This window comes from Dermochelys coriacea, chromosome 9 (assembly GCF_009764565.3).
Source record: "Dermochelys coriacea isolate rDerCor1 chromosome 9, rDerCor1.pri.v4, whole genome shotgun sequence".
Lineage (NCBI taxonomy): Eukaryota > Metazoa > Chordata > Testudines > Dermochelyidae > Dermochelys > Dermochelys coriacea.
The window spans coordinates 55,990,775-56,017,365 of NC_050076.1; the positions used below are offsets into that span (position 1 = coordinate 55,990,775).

The 26,591-nt window shown below is 59.5% G+C and overlaps 1 protein-coding gene across 3 annotated transcripts in view; it reads right to left on the minus strand.

Moving 5' to 3' along the window:
• D2HGDH (D-2-hydroxyglutarate dehydrogenase) overlaps positions 1–21,956 on the minus strand; it is a 43,206-nt gene extending 21,250 nt beyond the window's left edge. The window contains exons 1-2 of one of the 3 annotated variants that reach the window (XM_038417194.1): positions 21,815–21,956; positions 152–561 (exon numbers count right to left, since the gene is read on the minus strand). In XM_038417194.1, coding sequence (XP_038273122.1) covers positions 152–554 — 403 coding nt within the window. In that variant the 5' untranslated portion in view covers positions 555–561; positions 21,815–21,956. Of the gene's footprint in view, positions 1–151; positions 562–21,814 lie in introns of those variants that run through there. The other 2 variants (XM_038417195.2, XM_038417197.2) reach the window with 2 other exon arrangements.
• Between the last annotated feature and the right edge of the window lie 4,635 nt (positions 21,957–26,591).

A 26,591-nucleotide genomic window follows, 5' to 3' on the forward strand; every position in this document is an offset into this window, starting at 1 on the left:
CTCTAATAACCACACTTGATTTTGTAGGATTTGTATAAATAAGTACCAACACAAACTAGGCACCAGAGTTGATGTTTCTGCCTACAGATTTTTCATACTGCTAATCATGGTGAAAAGGGGGTAGGGTGTGTCAAAATGTTAAAACACCTACCTCGGACTGACTGCAGCCAGTCCACATTAAACAGTCTCAGTTCATCTGGGTCTGTGATGACTCTACCAGGTATAAGGTGCTCAAAAAAAGCTAAATCACTATCAGAAACATGAGAAAATGGCAGCCTCTGCACACCATACCGCTCACTAGTCAGCATCACTTCCTTGGGGCTGATGGAGGTTGTAGAGAGAGCTCCCTTGCCCAGCACACTGGTGCCTGATAGGATGCGTGACCTGAACACTGGTATCCTGTATAGCTCTGCTAGTTTCTTCTGCTTAAGCGTCCACTGAGCAGTAGCACTGGTCCACACTGCCAAGGATCTCTTATGGCCGTTCATCTGCCATCTTGGTAGGGTCCAACAGCACCAAACCAAATGAAGCCGGACGAAAGAGGAAACAGCCATGGTTGCCCTGAAATGCAAACAGAGGATTAACACCCAGTTTCAATTCTTCCTGCTGCTCTCCAGGTCCTGTATGCATAAAAAACTAGATTTTTCAACTAACTGACTTGCTACTGTTCTTTATGGAGGCAGAACTACAGGGAAAACCTAGCTCCCTTTGGGAGTAAAAGGTTATTCAAATTTGCAGATAGGATAGTTTCAGCATCATCATTATATTATTGCACACAATCAATCCATCTCATATCTAGGAAAATCCAGACTTAAGTAGGAGGGAAACCAAAGCTTCTAGTATTACTGGAAATTCCCAATGAAATATTCATGATATATCATGTTTCAGAGTGGTAGCTGTGTTAGTCTGTATCAGCAAAAACAAGGAGTCCTTGTGGCACCCTAGAGACTCACAAATTTATTTGGGCATAAGCTTTCATGGGCTAGAACCCACTTCATGGGATGCATGGAATGGAAAATACAGTAGCAGGTATAAATACACAGCACGTGAAAAGATGGGAGTTGCCATACCAAGTAGAAGGTCAGTCTAACGAGACAATTCAATTAACAGTAGGATACTAAGTGAGGAAAAACCACTTTTGTACTGGTAATGAGAGTGGCCCATTTCAAACAGTTGACAAGAAGGTGTGAGTAACAGTAGGGGGAAATTAGGTTTTGTAAAGACTGGGAGTGGATGGGTCATTACACAACCTAATTTCCCCCATCTTTTCATGTGCTGTGTATTTATTCCTGCTACTGTATTTTCCACTCCATGCATCTGATGAAGAGGGTTCTAGCCCATGAAACCTTATGCCCAAATAAATTTGTGAGTCTCTAAGGTGCCACAAGAACTCCTCGTTGTTTCTATTGATATATCATGTCTTTTATTGAGAAATGCATGTATTATAATGTGCTCTAATGGTCCTTCAAAGCAGTTTTCACTGAAGAATAGAGCTTCATGTTTAATGCACCAAGTCATGTGCTGCTTCCTGAGGACATATGCCCTCAGCCCTTATGCTGCACATGACAAAATTAGTTTTTTTCACAAATTCTACCCACAGCTCAAGCCTGCTTTTCCCCTGCATCTTGTCCTTGTGACGGTACCAACATATAAACTTCTGAAGTCTGATTCTCCCCTCCAAGGCACAATGCAATGGAGAATCAAACTCCTGTCTGTGCGTCTCCCATGATATTGGGTAGATCTGCAAGAATCTATAAACTGGGATACTTATTAATGTGTAAGAATCCAAAGAACAAATATCTGACCAATCAACACCGTTTGGTGGCTGTCTGGAACAGGGACTGCATAGGTGTGTTTATGCATGCATAGAAATTACAATTCAGATAACCACCACCACCAAGGAGCAGATGTAAACTACGCCAATGACCAATGAAGGGGTGTGGAAGATCTAAAGCCTTAGTGAAAACTGATAAGTCAAACAAAGAACGCACACTGCCAAGATATGGGGGGGGGATGCATTGCACACTGCTTCGGGGGGTGGGGAGGAGAACTCCACACTACCAAGATATGGGGGGGGGGGAGAGGGAGCATTGCACACTGCTTCAGGGAGGGGGTGGATGAGGCACACTCCACACTGCCAAGATATGGGGGTTAGGGAGAAAGCTCTGCACACTGCCTCGGTGGGGGGGACAAGGCACACTCCACACTGCCAAGATATGGGGGTGGGGGGGAAAGATCTGCACATTGCCTCGGGGGGGGGGGGACAAGGCACACTCCACACTGCCAAGATATGGGGGTGGGGGGAAAGCTCTGCACACTGCCTCGGGGGGGGGGGGGATAAGGCACACTCCACACTGCCAAGATATGGGGGTGGGGAGGAAAGCTCTGCACACTGCCTCGGGGGGGGAAGATAAGGCACACTCCACACTGCCAAGATATGGGGGTGGGGGGGAAAGCTCTGCACACTGCCTCGGGGGGGGAACAAGGCACACTCCACACTGCCAAGATATGGGGGTGGGGGGAAAAGCCCTGCACACTGCCTCGGGGGGGGACGACAAGGCACACTCCACACTGCCAAGATATGGGGGTTGGGGGGAAAGCTCAGCACACTGCCTCGGGGGGGGGCAAGGAACATTCCACACTGCCAAGATATGGGGGTGGGGGGGAAAGCGCTGCACACTGCCTCGTGGGGGGGGACGACAAGGCACACTCCACACTGCCAAGATATGGGGGTGGGGGGGAAAGCGCTGCACACTGCCTCGGGGGGAACGACAAGGCACACTCCACACTGCCAAGATATGGGGGTGGGGGGGAAGTTCTGCACACTGCCTTGTGGGGGGGCAAGGCACACTCCACAATGCCAAGATATGGGGGTGAGGGGGAAAGCGCTGCACACTGCCTCGGGGCGGGGGACGACAAGGCACACTCCACACTGCCAAGATATGGGGGTTGGGGGGAAAGCTCTGCACACTGCCTCGGGGCGGGGGACGACAAGGCACACTCCACACTGCCAAGATATTGGGGTGGGGGGAAAGGCCTGCACACTGCCTCGGGGGGGGGACGACAAGGCACACTCCACACTGCCAAGATATGGGGGTGGGGGGGAAAGCGCTGCACACTGCCTCGTGGGGGGGGACGACAAGGCACACTCCACACTGCCAAGATATGGGGGTGGGGGGGAAAGCGCTGCACACTGCCTCGGGGGGAACGACAAGGCACACTCCACACTGCCAAGATATGGGGGTGAGGGGAAGTTCTGCACACTGCCTTGTGGGGGGGCAAGGCACACTCCACAATGCCAAGATATGGGGGTGAGGGGGAAAGCGCTGCACACTGCCTCGGGGGGGACGACAAGGCACACTCCACACTGCCAAGATATGGGAGTGGAGGGGAAAGTGCTGCACACTGCCTCGGGTGAGGGGGACAAGGCACACTTCACTCTGCCAAGATATGGGGGTGGGGGGGAAAGCTCTGCACACTGCCTCGGGGGGGGGACAAGGCACACTCCACACTGCCAAGATATGGGGGTGAGGGGGAAAGGTCTGCACACTCCCTCGGGGGGGGACAAGGCACACTCCACACTGCCAAGATCTGGGGGTGGGGGGGAAGCGCTGCACACTGCCTCGGGGCAGAGGACAAGGCACACTCCACACTGCCAAGATATGGGGGTGGGGGGGAAATCTCTGCACACTGCCTCGGGGGGGGGACGACAAGGCACACTCCACACTGCCAAGATATGGGGGTGGTGGGGAAAGCTCTGCACACTGCTTCGGGGCGGGGGACGACAAGGCACAGTGCACACTGCCAAGATATGGGGGTGGGGGGGAAAGCGCTGCACACTGCCTCGGGGGGGACGATAAGGCACACTCTACACTGCCAAGATATGGGGGTGGGGGGGAAAGCGCTGCACAATGCCTTGGGGGGGGACAAGGCACACTCCACACTGCCAAGATATGGGGGTGGGGGGGAAGCGCTTCACACTGCCTCGGGGCGGAGGACAAGGCACACTCCACACTGCCAAGATATGGGGGTGGGGGGGAAAGCTCTGCACACTGCCTCGGGGGGGACGACAAGGCACACTCCACACTGCCAAGATATGGGGGTGGGGGGGAAAGCTCTGCACACTGCCTCGGGGGGGGGATGGCAAGGCACATTCCACACTGCCAAGATATGGGGGTGGGGGGGAAAGCGCTGCACACTGCCTCGGGGGGGGACAAGGCACACTCCACACTGCCAAGATATGGGGGTGGGGGGGGAAAGCGCTGCACACTGCCTCGGGGGGGGACAAGGCACACTCCACACTGCCAAGATATGGGGGGGGGGGGAAAGCACTGCACAGTGCCTCGGGGGGAGGACAAGGCACACTCCACACTGCCAAGATATGGGGGTGGGCGGGAAAGCTCTGCACACTGCCTCGGGGGGGGGCAAGGCATACTCCACACTGCTAAGATATGGGGGTGGGGGGGAAGCGCTGCACACTGCCTCGGGGGGGGGGGACAAGGCACACTCCACACTGCCAAGATATGGGGGTGGGGGGGAAAGCTCTGCACACTGCTTCGGGGTGGGGGATGACAAGGCATACTGCACACTGCCAAGACATGGGGGTTGGGGGGAAAGCTCTGCACACTGCCTCGGGGGGAGGCAAGGCACACTCCACACTGCCAAGATATGGGGATGGGGGGGAAGCTCAGCACACTGCCTCGGGGGGGGGGACGACAAGGCACACTCCACACTGCCAAGATATGGGGGTGGGGGGGAAATATCTGCAAACTCCCTCGGGGGGGGCAAGGCACACTCCACACTGCCAAGATATGGGGGTGGGAGGGAAAGCGCTGCACACTGCCTCGGGGGGGGGACGAGAAGGCACACTCCACACTGCCAAGATATGGGGATGGGGGGGAAAGCTCTGCACACTGTCTCGGGGAGGGGGGACGACAAGGCACACTCCACACTGCCAAGATATGGGGGTGGGGGGGAAAGCTTTGCACACTGCCTCGGGGGGGGACGACAAGGCACACTCCACACTGCCAAGATATGGGGATGGGGGGGAAAGCTCTGCACACTGCCTCGGGGGGGGACAAGGCACACTCCACACTGCCAAGATATGGGGGTGTGGGGGAAAGCGCTGCACACTGCCTCGGGGGGGACGATAAGGCACACTCTACACTGCCAAGATATGGGGGTGGGGGGGAAAGCGCTGCACAATGCCTTGGGGGGGGACAAGGCACACTCCACACTGCCAAGATATGGGGGTGGGGGGGAAGCGCTTCACACTGCCTCGGGGCGGAGGACAAGGCACACTCCACACTGCCAAGATATGGGGGTGGGGGGGAAAGCTCTGCACACTGCCTCGGGGGGGAGGACAATGCAGACTCCACACTGCCAAGATATGGGGGTGGGGGGGAAAGCGCTGCATACTGCCTCGGGGGGGGACGAAAAGGCATACTCCACACTGCCAAGATATGGGAGTGGGGGGAAAGCGCTGCACACTGCCTCGGGGGGGGGGACAAGGCACACTCCACACTGCCAAAATATGGGGGTGGGGGGAAAGCTCTGCACACTGCCTCGGGGGGGGGACGACAAGGCACACTCCACACTGCCAAGATAAGGGGGTGGAGGGGAAAGCTCTGCACACTGCCTCGGGGGGGGGGACGACAAGGCATACTCCCCACTGCAAAATATGGGGGTGGGGGGGAAAGCTCTGCACACTGCCTCGGGGGGGGCAAGGCACACTCCACACTGCCAAGATACGGGGGTGGGGGAGAAAGCGCTGCACACTGCCTCGGGGGGGGGACGACAAGGCACACTGCACACTGCCAAGATATGGGGGTGGGGGGGAAAGCGCTGCACACTGCCTCGGGGGGGGGAAAAGGCACACCCAACACTGCCAAGATATGGGGGTGGGGGGGAAAGCTCTGCACACTGCCTTGGGTGGGGAGGACAAGGCACACTCCACACTGCCAAGATATGGGGGTGGGGAGGAAAGCTCTGCACACTGCCTCGGGGGGGACAAGGCACACTCCACACTGCCAAGATATGGGGGTGGGGGGGAAAGCTCTGCATACTGCCTCGGAGGGGGGACAAGGCACACTCCACACTGCCAAGATATGGGGGTGGGGGGGAAAGATCTGCAAACTCCCTCGGGGGGTCAAGGCACACTCCACACTGCCAAGATATGGGGGTGGGGGGGAAAGCTCTGCACACTGCCTCGGGGGGGGCAAGGCACACTCCACACTGCCAAGATATGGGGGTGGGGGGGAAAGCTCTGCACACTGCCTCGGGGGGGGGACGAGAAGGCACACTCCACACTGCCAAGATATGGGGATGGGGGGGAAAGCTCTGCACACTGTCTCGGGGAGGGGGGACAACAAGGCACACTCCACACTGCCAAGATATGGGGGTGGGGGGGAAAGCTTTGCACACTGCCTCGGGGGGGGACGACAAGGCACACTCCACACTGCGAAGATATGGGGGTGGGGGGGAAAGCGCTGCATACTGCCTCGGGGGGGGACGACAAGGCACACTCCACACTGCCAAGATATGGGAGTGGGGGGAAAGCGCTGCACACTGCCTCGGGGGGGGGACAAGGCACACTCCACACTGCCAAGATATTGGGGTGGGGGGGAAAGCCCTGCACACTGCCTCGGGGGGGGGGGACGACAAGGCACACTCCACACTGCCAAGATATGGGGGTGGGGGGAAAGCTCTGCACACAGCCTTGGGGGGGGGGTGACAAGGCACAGTCCGCACTGCCAAGATATGGGGGTGGGGGGGAAAGCTCTGCACACTGTCTCGGGGGGGGACAAGGAACACTCCACACTGCCAAGATATGGGGGTGGGGGGAAAGCTCAGCACACTGCCTCGGGGGGGGGGGGACAAGGCACACTCCACACTGCCAAGATATGGGGGTGGGGGGAAAGCGCTGCACACTGCCTCGGGGAGGACGACAAGGCACACTCGACACTGCCAAGATATGGGGGTGGGGGCGAAAGCTCTGCACACTGCCGGGGGGGGGACAAGGCACACTCCACACTTCCAAGATATGGGGGTGGGGGGGAAAGCTCTGCACACAGCCTGGGGGGGGACGACAAGGCACACTCCACACTGCCAAGATATGGGGGTGGGGGGGAAAGCGCTGCACACTGCCTCGGGGGGGGGGACAAGGCACACTCCACACTGCCAAGATATGGGGGTGGGAGGGAAAGCGGAGCACACTGCCTCGGGGGGGGGACAAGGCACACTCCACACTGCCAAGATATGGGGGTGGGGGGTGAATGCTCTGCACACTGCCTCGGGGGGTGACGACAAGGCACACTCCACACTGCCAAGATAGGGGGGTGGGGGGGAAAGCGCTGCACACTGCCTCGGGGGGGGACAAGGAACACTCCACACTGCCAAGATATGGGGTTTGGGGGGGAAAGCGCTGCACACTGCCTCGGGGGGGGGACAACAAGGCACACTCCACACTGCCAAGATATGGGGGTGGGGGGGAAAGCTCTGCACACTGCCTCGGGGGGGACGAGAAGGCACACTGCACACTGCTAAGTTATGGGGGTGGGAGGGAAACTGCTGCACACTGCCTCGGGGAGGGACAAGGCACACTCCACACTGCCAAGATATGGGGGTGGGGGGGAAAGGTCTGCACACTCCCTCGGGGGGGGGCAAGGCACACTCCACACTGCCAAGATATGGGGGTGGGGGGGAAAGGTCTGCACACTCCCTCGGGGGGGGGCAAGGCACACTCCACACTGCCAAGATATGGGGGTGGGGGGGAAAGCGCTGCACACTGCCTTTGGTGGGGGGGACAAGGCAGACTCCACACTGCCAAAATACGGGGGTGGGGGGGAAAGCTCTGCACACTGCCTCGGGGGGACGACAAGGCACACTCCACACTGCCAAGATATGGGGATGGGGGGGAAAGGTCTGCACACTCCCTCGGGGGGGGACAAGGCACACTCCACACTGCCAAGATATGGGGGTGGGGGGTGAATGCTCTGCACACTGCCTCGGGGGGGGACGACAAGGCACACTCCACACTGCCAAGATATGGGGGTGGGGGGGGAAAGCTCTGCACACTGCCTCGGGGGGGGGGACGACAAGGCACACTCCACACTGCCAAGATATGGGGGTGGGGGGGAAAGCTCTGCACACTGCCTCGGGGGGGGGGAAAGGCACACTCCATACTGCCAAGATATGGGGGTGGGGGGGAAAGCTCTGCACACTGCCTCGGGGGGGATGACAAGGCACACTCCACACTGCCAAGATATGGGGGTGGGGGGGAAAGCTCTGCACACTGCCTCGGGGGGGGACGACAAGGCACACTCCACACTGCCAAGATATGGGGGTGGGGGGAAAAGCGCTGCACACTGCCTCGGGGGGGGGGACAAGGCACACTCCACACTGCCAAGACATTGGGGTGGGGGGTAAAGCTCTGCACACTGCCTGGGGGGGGACAACAAGGCAGACTCCACACTGCCAAGATATGGGGGTGGGGGGTGAATGCTCTGCACACTGCCTCGGGGGGGGGACGACAAGGCACACTCCACACTGCCAAGATATGGGGGTGGGGGGGAAAGCTCTGCACACTGCCTCGGGGGGGGGACAACAAGGCACACTCCACACTGCCAAGATATGGGGGTGGGGGGGAAAGCTCTGCACACTGCCTAGAGGGGGACGACAAGGCACACTCCACACTGCCAAGATATGGGGGTGGGGGGGAAAGCTCTGCACACTGCCTCGAGGGGGACGACAAGGCACACTCCACACTGCCAAGATATGGGGGTGGGGGGGAAAGGTCTGCACACTGCCTTGGGGGGGAAAAGGCACACTCCATACTGCCAAGATATGGGGGTGGGGGGGAAAGCTCTGCACACTGCCTCGGGGGGGACGACAAGGCACACTCCACACTGCCAAGATATGGGGGTGGGGGGGAAAGCTCTGCACACTGCCTCGGGGGGGGACGACAAGGCACACTCCACACTGCCAAGATATGGGGGTGGGGGGGAAAGCTCTGCACACTGCCTCGGGGGGGGGACAAGGCACACTCCACACTGCCAAGATATGGGGGTGGGGGGGAAAGCGCTGCACACTGCCTTGGGGGGGGACAAGGCACACTCCACACTGCCAAGATATGGGGGTGGGGGGGAAGCGCTGCACACTGCCTTGGGGCGGAGGACAAGGCACACTCCACACCGCCAAGATATGGGGGTGGGGGGGAAAGCTCTGCACACTGCCTCGGGGGGGACGACAAGGCACACTCCACACTGCCAAGATATGGGGGTGGGGGGGAAAGCGGAGCACACTGCCTCGGGGGGGACGACAAGGCACACTCCACACTGCCAAGATATGGGAGTAGGGGGAAAGCGCTGCACACTGCCTCGGGGGGGGGGAGAAGGCACACTCCACACTGCCAAGATATGGGGGTGGGGGGGGAAAGCTCTGCACACTGCCTCGGGGGGGGGAAAAGGCACACTCCACACTGCCAAGATATGGGGTGGGAGGGAAAGCTCTGCACACTGCCTCGGGGGGGGGACAAGGCACACTCCACACTGCTACGATATGGGGGTGGGGGGAAAGCTCTGCACACTGCCTCGGGGGGGACGACAAGGCACACTGCACACTGCTAAGTTATGGAGGTGGGGGGGAAAGGTCTGCACACTCCCTCGGGGGGGGGCAAGGCACACTCCACACTGCCAAGATATGGGGGGGGGGGGGAAAGCTCTGCACACTGCCTCGGGGGGACAACAAGGCACACTCCACACTGCCAAGATATGGGGGTGGGGGGGGAAAGGTCTGCACACTCCCTCGGGGGGGGACAAGGCACACTCCACACTGCCAAGATATGGGGGTGGGGGGAAAGCGCTGCACACTGCCTCGGGGGGGGGACAAGGCACACACCACACTGCAAAGATATGGGGGTGGGGGGGAAAGCGCTGCACACTGCCTCGGGGGGGGGACAAGGCAAACTCCACAATGCCAAAATATGGGGGTGGGGGGAAAAGCGCTGCACACTGCCTCGGGGGGGGGGCAAGGCACACTCCACACTGCTAAGATATGGGGGTGGGGGGAAGCGCTGCACACTGCCTCCGGGGGGGACAAGGCACACTCCACACTGCCAAGATATGGGGGTGGGGGGAAGCGCTGCACACTGCCTCGGGTGGGGGACAAGGCACACTCCACACTTCCAAGACATTGGGGTGGGGGGGTAAAGCTCTGCACACTGCCTGGGGGGGGACAACAAGGCACACTCCACACTGCCAAGATATGGGGGTGGGGGGTGAATGCTCTGCACACTGCCTCGGGGGGGGACGACAAGGCACACTCTACATTGCCAAGATATGGGGGTGGGGGGGAAAGCTCTGCACACTGCCTCGGGGGGGGACGACAAGGCACACTCCACACTGACAAGATATGGGGGTGAGGGGAAAGCTCTGCACACTGCCTCGGGGGGGGGGACGACAAGGCACACTCCACACTGCCAAGATATGGGGGTGGGGGGGAAAGGTCTGCACACTGCCTCGGGGGGGACGACAAGGCACACTCCACACTGCCAAGATATGGGGGTGGGGGGAAAGCGCTGCACACTGCCTCGGGGGGGGGGGGACAAGGCACACTCCACACTGCCAAGACATTGGGGTGGGGGGTAAAGCTCTGCACACTGCCTGGGGGGGGACACAAGGCACACTCCACACTGCCAAGATATGGGGGTGGGGGGGGAAAGCTCTGCACACTGCCTCGGGGGGGGGGACAAGGCACACTCCACACTGCCAAGACATTGGGGTGGGGGGTAAAGCTCTGCACACTGCCTGGGGGGGGACAACAAGGCACACTCCACACTGCCAAGATACGGGGGGGGGGTGAATGCTCTGCACACTGCCTCGGGGGGGGACAACAAGGCACACTCCACACTGCCAAGATATGGGGGTGGGGGGGAAAGCTCTGCACACTGCCTCGAGGGGGACGACAAGGCACACTCCACACTGCCAAGATATGGGGGTGGGGGGGAAAGCTCTGCACACTGCCTCGAGGGGGACGACAAGGCACACTCCACACTGCCAAGATATGGGGGTGGGGGGAAAGGTCTGCACACTGCCTTGGGGGGAAAAGGCACACTCCATACTGCCAAGATATGGGGGGTGGGGGGGAAAGCTCTGCACACTGCCTCGGGGGGGACGACAAGGCACACTCCACACTGCCAAGATATGGGGGTGGGGGGGAAAGCTCTGCACACTGCCTCGGGGGGGGACGACAAGGCACACTCCACACTGCCAAGATATGGGGGTGGGGGGGAAAGCGCTGCACACTGCCTTGGGGGGGGACAAGGAACACTCCACACTGCCAAGATATGGGGTGGGGGGGAAGCGCTGCACACTGCCTTGGGGCGGAGGACAAGGCACACTCCACACTGCCAAGATATGGGGGTGGGGGGAAAGCTCTGCACACTGCCTCGGGGGGGACGACAAGGCACACTCCACACTGCCAAGATATGTGGGGGGGGGGGAAAGCGCTGCACACTGCCTCGGGGGGGGACGACAAGGCACACTCCACACTGCCAAGATATGGGGGTGGGGGGGAAAGCTCTGCACACTGCCTCGGGGGGGACGACAAGGCACATCCACACTGCCAGATATGGGGGTGGGGGGGGAAAGCTCTGCACACTGCTCGGGGGGGGGAAAGGCACACTCCACACTGCCAAGATATGGGGGTGGGGGGAAAGTCTGCATACTGCCGGGGGGGGGGACAAGGAACACTCCACCTGCCAAGATATGGGGTGGGGGGGGGAAAGCGCTGCACCACTGCCTGGGGGGGACGACAAGGCACACTCACACTGCCAGATATGGGGATGGGGGGGAAAGTACTTGCACATTGCCGGGGGGGGACAAGGCCACATTCCACACTGCCAAGATATGGGGGTGGGGGGGAAAGTCTGCACACTGCTCGGGGGGGGGAAGCAAGGCACATCCACACTGCCAAGATATGGGGGTTGGGGGGGACGCGCTGACACGCCCGGGGGGGGTACAAGGCACACTCCACACTGCCAAGATATGGCGGTGGGGGGAAAGTGCTGCACACTGCCTCGGGGGGGACGACAAGGCACACTCAACACTGCCAAGATATGGGGGTGGTGGGAAAGCTCTGCACACTGCCTCGGGTGGGGACACAAGGCCACCCACCACTGCCAATATATGGCGGTGGGGGGTAACAAGCGCTGCACACTGCCTCGGGGAGGGACGACAAGGCACATCCACACTGCCAAGATATGGGGGTGGGGGGGAAAGCTCTGCCACTGCCTCGGGGGGGAATCAAGGCCTACTCACACTGCCAAGATATGGGGTGGGGGGGAAAGCTTGACACTGCCTCGGGGGGGGAACAAGGCACACTCCCACACTGCCAAGATATGGGGGTGGGGGGGAAAGCGCTGCACACTGCCTTGGGGGGGGGGACAAGGCAGACTCCACACTGCCAAGATATGGGGGTGGGGGGGGAAGCGCTGCACACTGCCTTGGGGCGGAGGACAAGGCACACTCCACACTGCCAAGATATGGGGGTGGGGGGGAAAGCTCTGCACACTGCCTCGGGGGGGACGACAAGGCACACTCCACACTGCCAAGATATGGGGGTGGGGGGGAAAGCGGAGCACACTGCCTCGGGGGGGACGACAAGGCACACTCCACACTGCCAAGATATGGGAGTAGGGGGAAAGCGCTGCACACTGCCTCGGGGGGGGGAGAAGGCACACTCCACACTGCCAAGATATGGGGGTGGGGGGGAAAGCTCTGCACACTGCCTCGGGGGGGGGAAAAGGCACACTCCACACTGCCAAGATATGGGGGTGGGAGGGAAAGCTCTGCACACTGCCTCGGGGGGGGGGGACAAGGCACACTCCACACTGCTACGATATGGGGGTGGGGGGGAAAGCTCTGCACACTGCCTCGGGGGGGGACGACAAGGCACACTGCACACTGCTAAGTTATGGGGGTGGGGGGGAAAAGTCTGCACACTCCCTCGGGGGGGGGCAAGGCACACTCCACACTGCCAAGATATGGGGGTGGGGGGGAAAGCTCTGCACACTGCCTCGGGGGGACAACAAGGCACACTCCACACTGCCAAGATATGGGGGTGGGGGGGAAAGGTCTGCACACTCCCTCGGGGGGGGACAAGGCACACTCCACACTGCCAAGATATGGGGGTGGTGGGAAAGCGCTGCACACTGCCTCGGGGGGGGGACAAGGCACACTCCACACTGCAAAGATATGGGGGTGGGGGGGAAAGCACTGCACACTGCCTCGGGGGGGGGGACAAGGCAAACTCCACAATGCCAAAATATGGGGGTGGGGGGAAAAGCGCTGCACACTGCCTCGGGGGGGGGCAAGGCACACTCCACACTGCTAAGATATGGGGGTGGGGGGGAAGCGCTGCACACTGCCTCGGGGGGGGACAAGGCACACTCCACACTGCCAAGATATGGGGGTGGGGGGGAAAGCTCTGCACACTGCCTCGGGGGGGGGGACAAGGCACACTCCACACTGCTAAGATATGGGGGTGGGGGGGAAGCGCTGCACACTGCCTCGGGGGGGGGGACAAGGCACACTCCACACTTCCAAGACATTGGGGTGGGGGGTAAAGCTCTGCACACTGCCTGGGGGGGGACAACAAGGCACACTCCACACTGCCAAGATATGGGGGTGGGGGGTGAATGCTCTGCACACTGCCTTGGGGGGGGACGACAAGGCACACTCCACATTGCCAAGATATGGGGTTGGGGGGGAAAGCTCTGCACACTGCCTCGGGGGGGGGACGACAAGGCACACTCCACACTGACAAGATATGGGGGTGAGGGGAAAGCTCTGCACACTGCCTCGGGGGGGGGACGACAAGGCACACTCCACACTGCCAAGATATGGGGGTGGGGGGGGAAAGGTCTGCACACTGCCTCGGGGGGGGGGGGAAAGGCACACTCCATACTGCCAAGATATGGGGGTGGGGGGGAAAGCTCTGCACACTGCCTCGGGGGGGACGACAAGGCACACTCCACACTGCCAAGATATGGGGGTGGGGGGGAAAGCTCTGCACACTGCCTCGGGGGGGACGACAAGGCACACTCCACACTGCCAAGATATGGGGGTGGGGGGGAAAGCTCTGCACACTGCCTCGGGGGGGGACGACAAGGCACACTCCACACTGCCAAGATATGGGGGTGGGGGGAAAAGCGCTGCACACTGCCTCGGGGGGGGGACAAGGCACACTCCACACTGCCAAGACATTGGGGTGGGGGGTAAAGCTCTGCACACTGCCTGGGGGGGGACAACAAGGCACACTCCACACTGCCAAGATATGGGGGTGGGGGGGAAAGCTCTGCACACTGCCTCGGGGGGGGACAAGGCACACTCCACACTGCCAAGATATTGGGGTGGGGGGTAAAGCTCTGCACACTGCCTGGGGGGGGACAACAAGGCACACTCCACACTGCCAAGATACGGGGGGAGGTGAATGCTCTGCACACTGCCTCGGGGGGGGACAACAAGGCACACTCCACACTGCCAAGATATGGGGGTGGGGGGGAAAGCTCTGCACACTGCCTCGAGGGGGACGACAAGGCACACTCCACACTGCCAAGATATGGGGGTGGGGGGGAAAGCTCTGCACACTGCCTCGAGGGGGACGACAAGGCACACTCCACACTGCCAAGATATGGGGGTGGGGGGGAAAGCTCTGCACACTGCCTTGGGGGGGAAAAGGCACACTCCATACTGCCAAGATATGGGGGTGGGGGGGAAAGCTCTGCACACTGCCTCGGGGGGGACGACAAGGCACACTCCACACTGCCAAGATATGGGGGTGGGGGGGAAAGCTCTGCACACTGCCTCGGGGGGGGACGACAAGGCACACTCCACACTGCCAAGATATGGGGGTGGGGGGGAAAGCGCTGCACACTGCCTTGGGGGGGGACAAGGAACACTCCACACTGCCAAGATATGGGGTGGGGGGGAAGCGCTGCACACTGCCTTGGGGCGGAGGACAAGGCACACTCCACACTGCCAAGATATGGGGGTGGGGGGGAAAGCTCTGCACACTGCCTCGGGGGGGACGACAAGGCACATTCCACACTGCCAAGATATGGGGGTGGGGGGAAAGCTCTGCACACTGCCTCGGGGGGGACGACAAGGCACACTCCACACTGCCAAGATATGGGGGTGGGGAGGAAAGCGCTGCACACTGCCTCGGGGGGGGACGACAAGGCACACTCCACACTGCCAAGATATGGGGGTGGGGGGGAAAGCTCTGCACACTGCCTCGGGGGGGACTACAAGGCACACTCCACACTGCCAAGATATGGGGGTGGGGGGGAAAGCTCTGCACACTGCCTCGGGGGGGGGGACAAGGAACACTCCACACTGCCAAGATATGGGGGTGGGGGGGAAAGCGCTGCACACTGCCTCGGGGGGGAAGACAAGGCACACTCCACACTGCCAAGATATGGGGATGGGGGGGAAAGCACTGCACATTGCCTCGGGGGGGGGGACAAGGCACATTCCACACTGCCAAGATATGGGGGTGGGGGGGAAAGGTCTGCACACTGCCTCGGGGGGGGGAAGATAAGGCACACTCCACACTGCCAAGATATGGGGGTTGGGGGGAAAGCGCTGCACACTGCCTCGGGGGGGGTACAAGGCACACTCCACACTGCCAAGATATGGGGGTGGGGGGGAAAGCTCTGCACACTGCCTCGGGGGGGGAACAAGGCACACTCCACACTGCCAAGATATGGGGGTAGGGGGAAAAGCCCTGCACACTGCCTCAGGGGGGGGACGACAAGGCACACTCCACACTGCCAAGATATGGGGGTTGGGGGGAAAGCTCTGCACACTGCCTCGGGGGGGGGCAAGGCACACTCCACACTGCCAAGATATGGGGGTGGGGGGGAAAGCTCAGCACACTGCCTCGGGGGGGGGGACGACAAGGCACACTCCACACTGCCAAGATATGGGGGTGGGGGGGAAAGCGCTGCACACTGCCTCGTGGGGGGGACGACAAGGCACACTGCACACTGCCAAGATATGGGGGTGGGGGGGAAAGTTCTGCACACAGCCTTGTGGGGGGGCAAGGCACACTCCACAATGCGAAGATATGGGGGTGGGGGGGAAAGCGCTGCACACTGCCTCGGGGGGGGGGATGACAAGGCACACTCACACTGCCAAGATATGGGGGTGGGGGTGAATGCTCTGCACACTGCCTCGGTGGGTGACAAGGCACACTCCACAATGCCAAGATATGGGGGTGGGGGGGAAAGCGCTGCACACTGCCTCGGGGGGGGACGACAAGGCACACTCCACACTGCCAAGATATGGGGGTGGGGGGAAAAGCTCTGCACACTGCCTCGGGGGGGGACAAGGCACACTCCACACTGCCAAGATATGGGGGTGGGGGGGAAAGGTCTGCACACTCCCTCGGGGGGGGCAAGGCACACTCCACACTGCCAAGATATGGGGGTGGGGAGGAAAGCTCTGTACACTGCCTCGGGGGGGGGACGACAAGGCACACTCCACAAAGCCAAGATATGGGGGTGGGGGGGGAAAGCTCTGCACAGTGCCTCGGGGGGGGGATGGCAAGGCACACTCCACACTGCCAAGATATGGGGGTGGGGGGGAAAGCGCTGCACACTGCCTCGGGGGGGGACAAGGCACACTCCACACTGCCAAGATATGGGGGTGGGGGGGAAAGCACTGCACAGTGCCTCGGGGGGGGACAAGGCACACTCCACACTGCCAAAATATGGGGGTGGGGGGGAAAGCGCTGCACACTGCCTCGGGGGGGGGACAAGGAACACTCCAAACTGCCAAGATATGGGGGTTGGGGGGGAAAGCGCTGCACACTGCCTCGGGGAGGACGACAAAGCACACTCCACACTGCCAAGATATGGGGGTGGGGGGGAAAGCTCTGCACACTGCCTCGGGGGGGGGAAAAGGCACACTCCATACTGCCAAGATATGGGGGTGGGGGGGAAAGCACTGCACATTGCCTCGGGGGGGGGACGACAAGGCACACTCCACACTGCCAAGGTAAGGGGGTGGGGGGAAAGGGTCTGCACACTGCCTCGGGGGGGGACAAGGCACACTCCTCACTGCCAAGATATGGGGGTGGGGGGGAAAGCGCTGCACACTGCCTCGGGGGGGGACAAGGCACATTCCACACTGCCAAGATATGGAGGTGGGGGGGAAAGCTCTGCACACTGCCTCGGGGGGGGGAAAGGCACACCCCACACTGCCAAGATATGGGGGTGGGCGGGAAAGCGCTGCACACTGCCTCGGGGGGGGGGACAAGGCACACTCCACACTGCCAAGATATGGGGGTGGGGGGGAAAGCTCTGCACACTGCCTCGGGGGGGGGGACGACAAGGCACACTCCACACTGCCAAGATATGGGGGTGGAGGGGAAAGCTCTGCACACTGCCTCGGCGGGGGGGACGACAAGGCATACTCCACACTGCCAAGATATGGGGGTGGGGGGGAACGCTCTGCACACTGCCTCGGGGGGGGGCAAGGCACACTCCACACTGCCAAGATATGGGGGTGGGGGGGAAAGCTCTGCACACTGCCTCGGGGGGGGACAAGGAACACTCCACACTGCCAAGATATGGGGGTGGGGGGAAAGCTCAGCACACTGTCTCGGGGGGGACGACAAGGCACACTCCACACTGCCAAGATATGGGAGTGGGGGGAAAGCGCTGCACACTGCCTCGGGGGGGGGGGGACAAGGCACACTCCACACTGCCAAGATATGGGGGTGGGGGGGAAGCGCTGCACACTGCCTGGGGCGGGACAACAAGGCACACTCCACACTGCCAAGATATGGGGGTGGGGGGGGAAAGCTCTGCATACTGCCTCGGGGGGGGGGACAAGGCACACTCTACACTGCCAAGATAAGGGGGTGGGGGAGGAAGCGCTGCACACTGCCTCGGGGGGGGGACAAGGCACACTCCACACTGCCAAGATATGGGGGTGGGGGGAAGCGCTGCACACTGCCTCGGGGGGGGGACAAGGCACACTCCACACTGCCAAGATATGGGGGTGGGGGGGAAGCGCTGCACACTGCCTGGGGCGGGACAACAAGGCATACTCCACACTGCCAAGATATGGGGGTGGGGGGGAAGCGCTGCACACTGCCTCGGGGGGGGGACGACAAGGCACACTCCACAATGCCAAGATATGGGGGTGGGGGGGAAGGGCTGCACACTGCCTCAGGGGGGGGACAAGGCACACTCCACACTGTCAAGATATGGGGGTGGGGGGTGAATGGTCTGCACACTGCCTCGGGGGGGGCAAGGCACACTCCACACTGCCAAGATATGGGGATGGGGGGGAAAGCTCAGCACACTGCCTCGGGGGGGGGGACGACAAGGCACACTCCACACTGCCAAGATACGGGAGTGGGGGGGAAAGCGCTGCACACTGCCTCGGGCGGGGGATGACAAGGCACACTCCACACTGCCAAGATATGAGGGTGGGGGGGAAAGCGCTGCACACTGCCTCGGGGGGGACGCCAAGACACACTCCACACTGCCAAGATATGGGGGTGGGGGGGAAAGCTCTGCACACTGCCTCGGGGGGGGGAAAGGCACACCCCACACTGCCAAGATATGGGGGTGGGCGGGAAAGCTCTGCACACTGCCTTGGGTGGGGAGGACAAGGCACACTCCACACTGCTAAGATATGGGGGTGGGGGGGAAAGCTCTGCACACTGCCTCGGGGGGGGGACAAGGCACACTCCACACTGCCAAGATATGGGGGTGGGGGGAAAGCTCTGCACACTGCCTCGGGGGGGGGGGGACAAGGCACACTCCACACTGCCAAGATATGGGGGTGGGGGGGAAAGATCTGCAAACTCCCTCGGGGGGGGCAAGGCACACTCCACACTGCCAAGATATGGGGGTGGGGGGGAAAGCTCTGCACACTGCCTCAGGGGGGGGGACGAGAAGGCACACTCCACACTGCCAAGATATGGGGATGGGGGGGAAAGCTCTGCATACTGTCTCGGGGAGGGGGGACGACAAGGCACACTCTACACTGCCAAGATATGGGGGTGGGGGGGAAAGCTTTGCACACTGCCTCGGGGGGGGACGACAAGGCACACTCCACACTGCCAAGATATGGGGGTGGGGGGGGAAAGCTCTGCACACTGGCTCGGGGGGGGGACAAGGCGCACTCCACACTGCCAAGATATGGGGGTGGGGGGGAAAGCGCTGCACACTGCCTCGGGGGGGGACAGGGCACACTCCACACTGCCAAGATATGGGGGTGGGGGGGAAAGCGCTGCACACTGCCTTGGGGGGGGGACGACAAGGCACACTCCACACTGCCAAGATATGGGGGTGGGGGGGAAGCGCTGCACACTGCCTCGGGGGGGGGACGACAAGGCACACTCCACACTGCCAAGATATGGGGGTGGGGGGGAAGCGCTGCACACTGCCTCAGGGGGGGGACAAGGCACACTCCATACTGTCAAGATATGGGGGTGGGGGGTGAATGGTCTGCACACTGCCTCGGGGGGGGGAAGGCACACTCCACACTGCCAAGATATGGGGATGGGGGGGAAAGCTCAGCACACTGCCTCGGGGGGGGGGGACGACAAGGCACACTCCACACTGCCAAGATACGGGAGTGGGGGGGAAAGCGCTGCACACTGCCTCGGGCGGGGGACGACAAGGCACACTCCACACTTCCAAGATATGAGGGTGGGGGGGAAAGCGCTGCACACTGCCTCGGGGGGGACGCCAAGACACACTCCACACTGCCAAGATATGGGGGTGGGGGGGAAAGCTCTGCACACTGCCTCGGGGGGGGGAAAGGCACACCCCACACTGCCAAGATATGGGGGTGGGCGGGAAAGCTCTGCACACTGCCTTGGGTGGGGAGGACAAGGCACACTCCACACTGCTAAGATATGGGGGTGGGGGGGAAAGCTCTGCACACTGCCTCGGGGGGGGGACAAGGCACACTCCACACTGCCAAGATATGGGGGTGGGGGGAAAGCTCTGCACACTGCCTCGGGGGGGGGGACAAGGCACACTCCACACTGCCAAGATATGGGGGTGGGGGGGGAAAGCTCTGCACACTGCCTCGGGGGGGGGGACGAGAAGGCACACTCCACACTGCCAAGATATGGGGATGGGGGGGAAAGCTCTGCATACTGTCTCGGGGAGGGGGGACGACAAGGCACACTCCACACTGCCAAGATATGGGGGTGGGGGGGAAAGCTTTGCACACTGCCTCGGGGGGGGGGGGACAAGGCACACTCCACACTGCCAAGATATGGGGGTGGGGGGGAAAGCTCTGCACACTGGCTCGGGGGGGAGACAAGGCGCACTCCACACTGCCAAGATATGGGGGTGGGGGGGAAAGCGCTGCACACTGCCTCGGGGGGGACGATAAGGCACACTCTACACTGCCAAGATATGGGGGTGGGGGGGAAAGCGCTGCATACTGCCTCGGGGGGGGACGACAAGGCACACTCCACACTGCCAAGATATGGGAGTGGGGGGAAAGCGCTGCACACTGCCTCGGGGGGGGGACAAGGCACACTCCATACTGTCAAGATATGGGGGTGGGGGGTGAATGGTCTGCACACTGCCTCGGGGGGGGGGAAGGCACACTCCACACTGCCAAGATATGGGGATGGGGGGGAAAGCTCAGCACACTGCCTCGGGGGGGGGGGACGACAAGGCACACTCCACACTGCCAAGATACGGGAGTGGGGGGGAAAGCGCTGCACACTGCCTCGGGCGGGGGACGACAAGGCACACTCCAGACTGCCAAGATATGGGGGTGGGGGGGAAAGCGCTGCACACTGCCTCGGGGGGGACGCCAAGACACACTCCACACTGCCAAGATATGGGGGTGGGGGGGAAAGCTCTGCACACTGCCTCGGGGGGGGGGAAGGCACACCCGACACTGCCAAGATATGGGGGTGGGCGGGAAAGCTCTGCACACTGCCTTGGGTGGGGAGGACAAGGCACACTCCACACTGCTAAGATATGGGGGTGGGGGGGAAAGCTCTGCACACTGCCTCGGGGGGGGGGGACAAGGCACACTCCACACTGCCAAGATATGGGGGTGGGGGGAAAGCTCTGCACACTGCCTCGGGGGGGGGACAAGGCACACTCCACACTGCCAAGATATGGGGGTGGGGGGGAAGCGCTGCACACTGCCTCGGGGGGGTGGAGAAGGCACACTCCACACTGCCAAGATATGGGGGTGGGGGGTAAAGCTCTGCACACTGCCTGGGGCGGGACAACAAGGCACACTCCACGCTGCCAAGATATGGGGGTGGGGGGTGAATGCTCTGCACACTGCCTCGGGGGGGGGGACGACAAGGCACACTCCACACTGCCAAGATATGGGGGTGGGGGGGAAGCGCTGCACACTGCCTCGGGGGGGGGAGGACAAGGCACACTCTACACTGCCAAGATATGGGGGTGGGGGGGAAGCGCTGCACACTGCCTCGGGGGGGGAGGACAAGGCACACTCTACACTGCCAAGATATGGGGGTGGGGGGGGAAGCGCTGCACACTGCCTCGGGGGGGGGCAAGGCACACTCCACACTGCCAAGATATGGGGATGGGGGGGAAAGCTCAGCACACTGCCTCGGGGGGGGACAAGGCACACTCCACACTGCCAAGATATGGGGATGGGGGGGAAGCGCTGCACACTGCACGGGGCAGCGGCAACTCCTAGGGCGGGGTGGTCGCTGACGGGGCGACCCAGCAGCTGCTGCCCGCCCGGGGCGCCCGCGCGATGCCTGCCCCTCGCCACTTTACCGAGGCCGGGACTGCGGCCGCTTCGGCCGCCACGTCACACAAAGGCGCCCGTCAGCCTCTTCGTCCCGCCGACCAGAAACCAGGCGGCTCCTGCGCGCAGCCTCCTTAGAAGCGACTCACGGGGCGGGGCCAGGAGCCCGAGCGAAGGGCGCGGGGCCAGGAGCTGTGACGCAAAGAGCTACACATGCGCACAACTGGTCCCTCGCGGCCTGTCGGGCGGATAGGGGATGAGGATGCCGATGCCGGGCGAGGGGAGGAGGTGAAGGGGCGGGTATGACGCGTTAGAGCCCCTGCAATGCGGGGTGACCCCTGATATACGGGAGCCCTACTGGTTCCGCCCATTGCACCTGTCTGGGCCTCCTCACCCTGTCCTGCTAATGTGGCCCTCAAGGCTGCTCCGGCAGGCAAAGGACGGGCCACACCCAGCTGCAGGCACAGACTGAAGTCAACTCTGTGTGAGAGGAGGAGGCTGCCACAGGGACAGCGTCATGATTCAAATCCCGGCACAATCAAAGAAACAAGATATGAGTGGAATAACGGAGACTTGGTGGGGCAGTTCACATGACTGGAGCACTGTCAGGGATGGGTGTGAACTGTTCAGGAAGGCTAGGTGGGAGAGAAAAGGCGGAGGAGTTGCACTGTATATAAAAGAGCAGTATGATGGCTTAGAGCTCCAGTCTGAAACTGGAGAAAAGCCTGTTGAGAGTCTTTGAGTTAAGTTTAGAAGCAAGAACAACAAGAGTGATGTTGTGGTGGGTGTGTGCTATACACCAGTGCTCTCCAAAGTGGGGTGTGCACACCCCGGGGGGAAGACGATCGATTGGGGGGCACAGCAGGAGGAGCGTTGCCGAAGCAAAAGGGTGGCATGGCAGGAGGAGCACCGCCGGAGGGAAAAAAGGGGGGGTAGCCCTGACTCCTCCGGCCTGTGGAGGAGCAGGCAGCTAGCGGCCAGAAAGAATCGGCACTTTCGCCTTCAAAGCCGGCCAGAGAGAAGCAGCGCTTTGCAGGGAAATGCGCCGCTTCTCTCCGGCCACTGGCTGCACCGCTGCCCCTGCTCCTCCTGAGTCCTCCAGCCCATGCTTGCAGGGCCGCATTCCGAAAGGGGCTTTAGAGCTGCAGGCCAGGGCCCCGGGGCCCCCTTAGCTCAGGGCCCTAAAGCCCCTGCTTTCTGGATGGCCCTGCCTGCCGGGAGGGGGGCGGCTCCCAGAATCGTGGCCATGTGGGTGGTGCTGCGCTGCACAGAGCCACCTGCACACCCCCTGCACCAAACAGGAGCTGCCCCAGGTAAGTGCTCTGCACATCCTGCCTGCCCATACCCTGAGGCTCCTCCCGCACCCCCACCCTGAGCGCTCTCCCTCACCTTAACTCCCTCCCAGACCTGGCACACCACCCTGAGTGCCTGCTGTATCATAAAGTGTTAAACCAAGATTTTCAAAAATAATAAAGCATATTCAATCACATTGCTCTCACTAAAAATATTATTATTAATAATTTTTAGTGAGAGCAAAAAGGTTTTTTGTACTGTTAATAAATAAAAAATATTTTAAAAAATATTGTTTATTTCATCTTTATCTCATCATTTTTTAATGTCTATTTTTGTGTATGTTTTATAATTTACACAATGTACTAGTACAGTAGTACATGTATATAATTTATACATAAATAAATATACATATATTGGGGGTGCATGCTCTAAATTTGTGTACTGATGGGGTGCACGATCAAAAAAGTTTGGAGACCACTAGTATAGACCACTGGGCTAGGAGGATGAGGTAGAAGAGGCTTTCTTCGGACAATTAACTGAAGTTTCCAGAACACAGGCCCTGGTTCTAATGGGGGACTTCAATCACCCTGGCATCTGCTGGGAGAGCAATACAGCAGTGCACAGAAAATCCAGGAAGTTTTTGACAGGTTTCAGAGTAGCAGCCATGTTAGTCTCTATTCTCAAAAAGAAAAGGAGTACTTGTGGTACCTTAGAGACTAACAAATTTATTAGAGCATAAGCTTTCGTGAGCTACAGCTCACTTCATCGGATGCATTTGGTGGAAAAAACAGAGGAGAGATTTATATACACACACAGAGAACATGAAACAATGGGTTTATCATACACACTGTAAGGAGAGTGATCACTTAAGATAAGCCATCAACAGTAGCAGGGCGGGGAAGGAGGAAAACCTTTCATGGTGACAAGCAAGGTAGGCTAATTCCAGCAGTTAACAAGAATATCAGAGGAACAGTGGGGGGTGGGGTGGGGGGGAGAAATACCATGGGGAAATAGTTTTACTTTGTGTAATGACTCATCCATTCCCAGTCTCTATTCAAGCCCAAGTTAATTGTATCCAGTTTGCAAATTAATTCCAATTCAGCAGTCTCTCATTGGAGTCTGTTTTTGAAGCTTTTTTGTTGAAGGATAGCCACTCTTAGGTCTGTAATCGAGTGACCAGAGAGATTGAAGTGTTCTCCAACTGGTTTTTGAATGTTATAATTCTTGACGTCTGATTTGTGTCCATTCATTCTTTTACGTAGAGACTGTCCAGTTTGGCCAATGTACATGGCAGAGGGGCATTGCTGGCACATGATGGCATATATCACATTGGTAGATGCGCAGGTGAATGAGCCTCTGATAGTGTGGCTGATGCGACTAGGCCCTATGATGGTATCCCCTGAATAGATATGTGGACAGAGTTGGCAACGGGCTTTGTTGCAAGGATAGGTTCCTGGGTTGGTGGTTCTGTTGTATGGTGTGTGGTTGCTGGTGAGTATTTGCTTCAGATTGGGGGGCTATCTGTAAGCAAGGACTGGCCTGTCTCCCAAGATCTGTGAGAGTGATGGGTCGTCCTTCAGGATAGGTTGTAGATTCTTGATGATGCATTGGAGAGGTTTTAGTTGGGTGCTGAAGGTGATGGCTAGTGGCGTTCTGTTATTTTCTTTGTTGGGCCTGTCCTGTAGTAGGTGACTTCTGGGTACTCTTCTGGCTCTGTCAATCTGTTTCTTCACTTCAGCAGGTGGGTACTGTAGTTGTAGGAATGCATGATAGAGATCTTGTAGGTGTTTGTCTCTGTCTGAGGGGTTGGAGCAAATGCGGTTATATCGTAGAGCTTGGCTGTAGACAATGGATCGTGTGGTATGATCTGGATGAAAGCTAGAGGCATGTAGGTAGGAATAGTGGTCAGTAGGTTTCTGATATAGGGTGGTGTTTATGTGACCATCGCTTATTAGCACCGTAGTGTCCAGGAAGTGGATCTCTTGTGTGGACTTGTCCAGGCTGAGGTTGATGGTGGGATGGAAATTGTTGAAATCAGGGTGGAATTCCTCAAGGGCTTCTTTTCCGTGGGTCCAGATGATGAAGATGTCATCAATGTAGCGCAAGTAGAGTAGGGGCATTAGGAGACGAGAGCTGAGGAAGCGTTGTTCTAAGTCAGCCATAAAAAAGGTTGGCATACTGTGGGGCCATGCGGGTACCCATCGCAGTGCCGCTGACTTGAAGGTATACATTGTCCCCAAATATGAAATAGTTATGGGTGAGGACAAAGTCACAAAGTTCAGCCACCAGGTTAGCCGTGACATTATCGGGGATACTGTTCCTGATGGCTTGTAGCCCATCTTTGTGTGGAATGTTGGTGTAGAGGGCTTCTACAGCCATAGTGGCTAGGATGGTGTTTTTAGGAAGATCACCAATGGACTATAGTTTCCTCAGGAAGTCAGTGGTGTCTCGAAGATAGCTGGGAGTGCTGGTAACGTAGGGCCTGAGGAGGGAGTCTACATAGCCAGACAATCCTGCTGTCAGGGTGCCAATGCCTGAGATGATGGGGCGTCCAGGATTTCCAGGTTTATGGATCTTGGGTAGCAGATAGAATACCCCAGGTCAGGGTTCTAGGGGTGTGTCTGTGCGGATTTGTTCTTGTGCTTTTTCAGGGAGTTTCTTGAGCAAATGCTGTAGTTTCTTTTGGTAACTCTCAGTGGGATCAGAGGGTAATGGCTTGTAGAAAGTGGTGTTGGAGAGCTGCCTAGTAGCCTCTTGTTCATACTCCGACCTATTCATGATGATGACAGCACCTCCTTTGTCAGCCTTTTTGATTATGATATCAGAGTTGGGAAGAAGGTGAGCAGCCCTCAGTGGTGAAAGAACAGGGTAAGGACTATTTAGAAAAGCTGGATTTGCACAAGTCCATGGGTACATATCTAATGTATCCAAGGGTGCTAAGGACATTGACTGATGTGATTGCAGAGCCATTGGCCATTATCTTTGAAAACTCCTGGCAATCGGGGGAGGTCCCGGATGATTGAAAAAAGGCAGATATAGTGCCCATCTTTTAAAAAGGGAAGAAGGAGAACCCGGGGAACTACAGCCCTGTCAGGCTCACCTCAGTCCCTGGAAAAATCATGGAGCACGTCCTCAAGGAAGCACATTTTGAAGCACTTAGATTCATAGATATTAAGGTCAGCAGGGACCATTATGATCATCTAGTCTGACATCCTGCACAATGCAGGCCGCAGCATCTCACCCACCCATTCTTGCGATAAACTTCTCACCTATGTCTGAGCTATTGAAGTCCTCAAATCATTGTTTAAAGACTTCGAATGCAGAGAATCCTCCAGCAAGTGACCCATCCTCCATGCTACAGAGGAAGGCGAAAAGCCCCCAGGGCCTCTTCCAATCTGCTCTGGAGGAAAATTCCTTCCCGACCCCAAATATGGCGATCAGCTGAACCCTGAGCATTTGGGCAAGATTCACCAGCCAGATACCCAAGAAAAATTCTCTGTAGTAACTCAGATC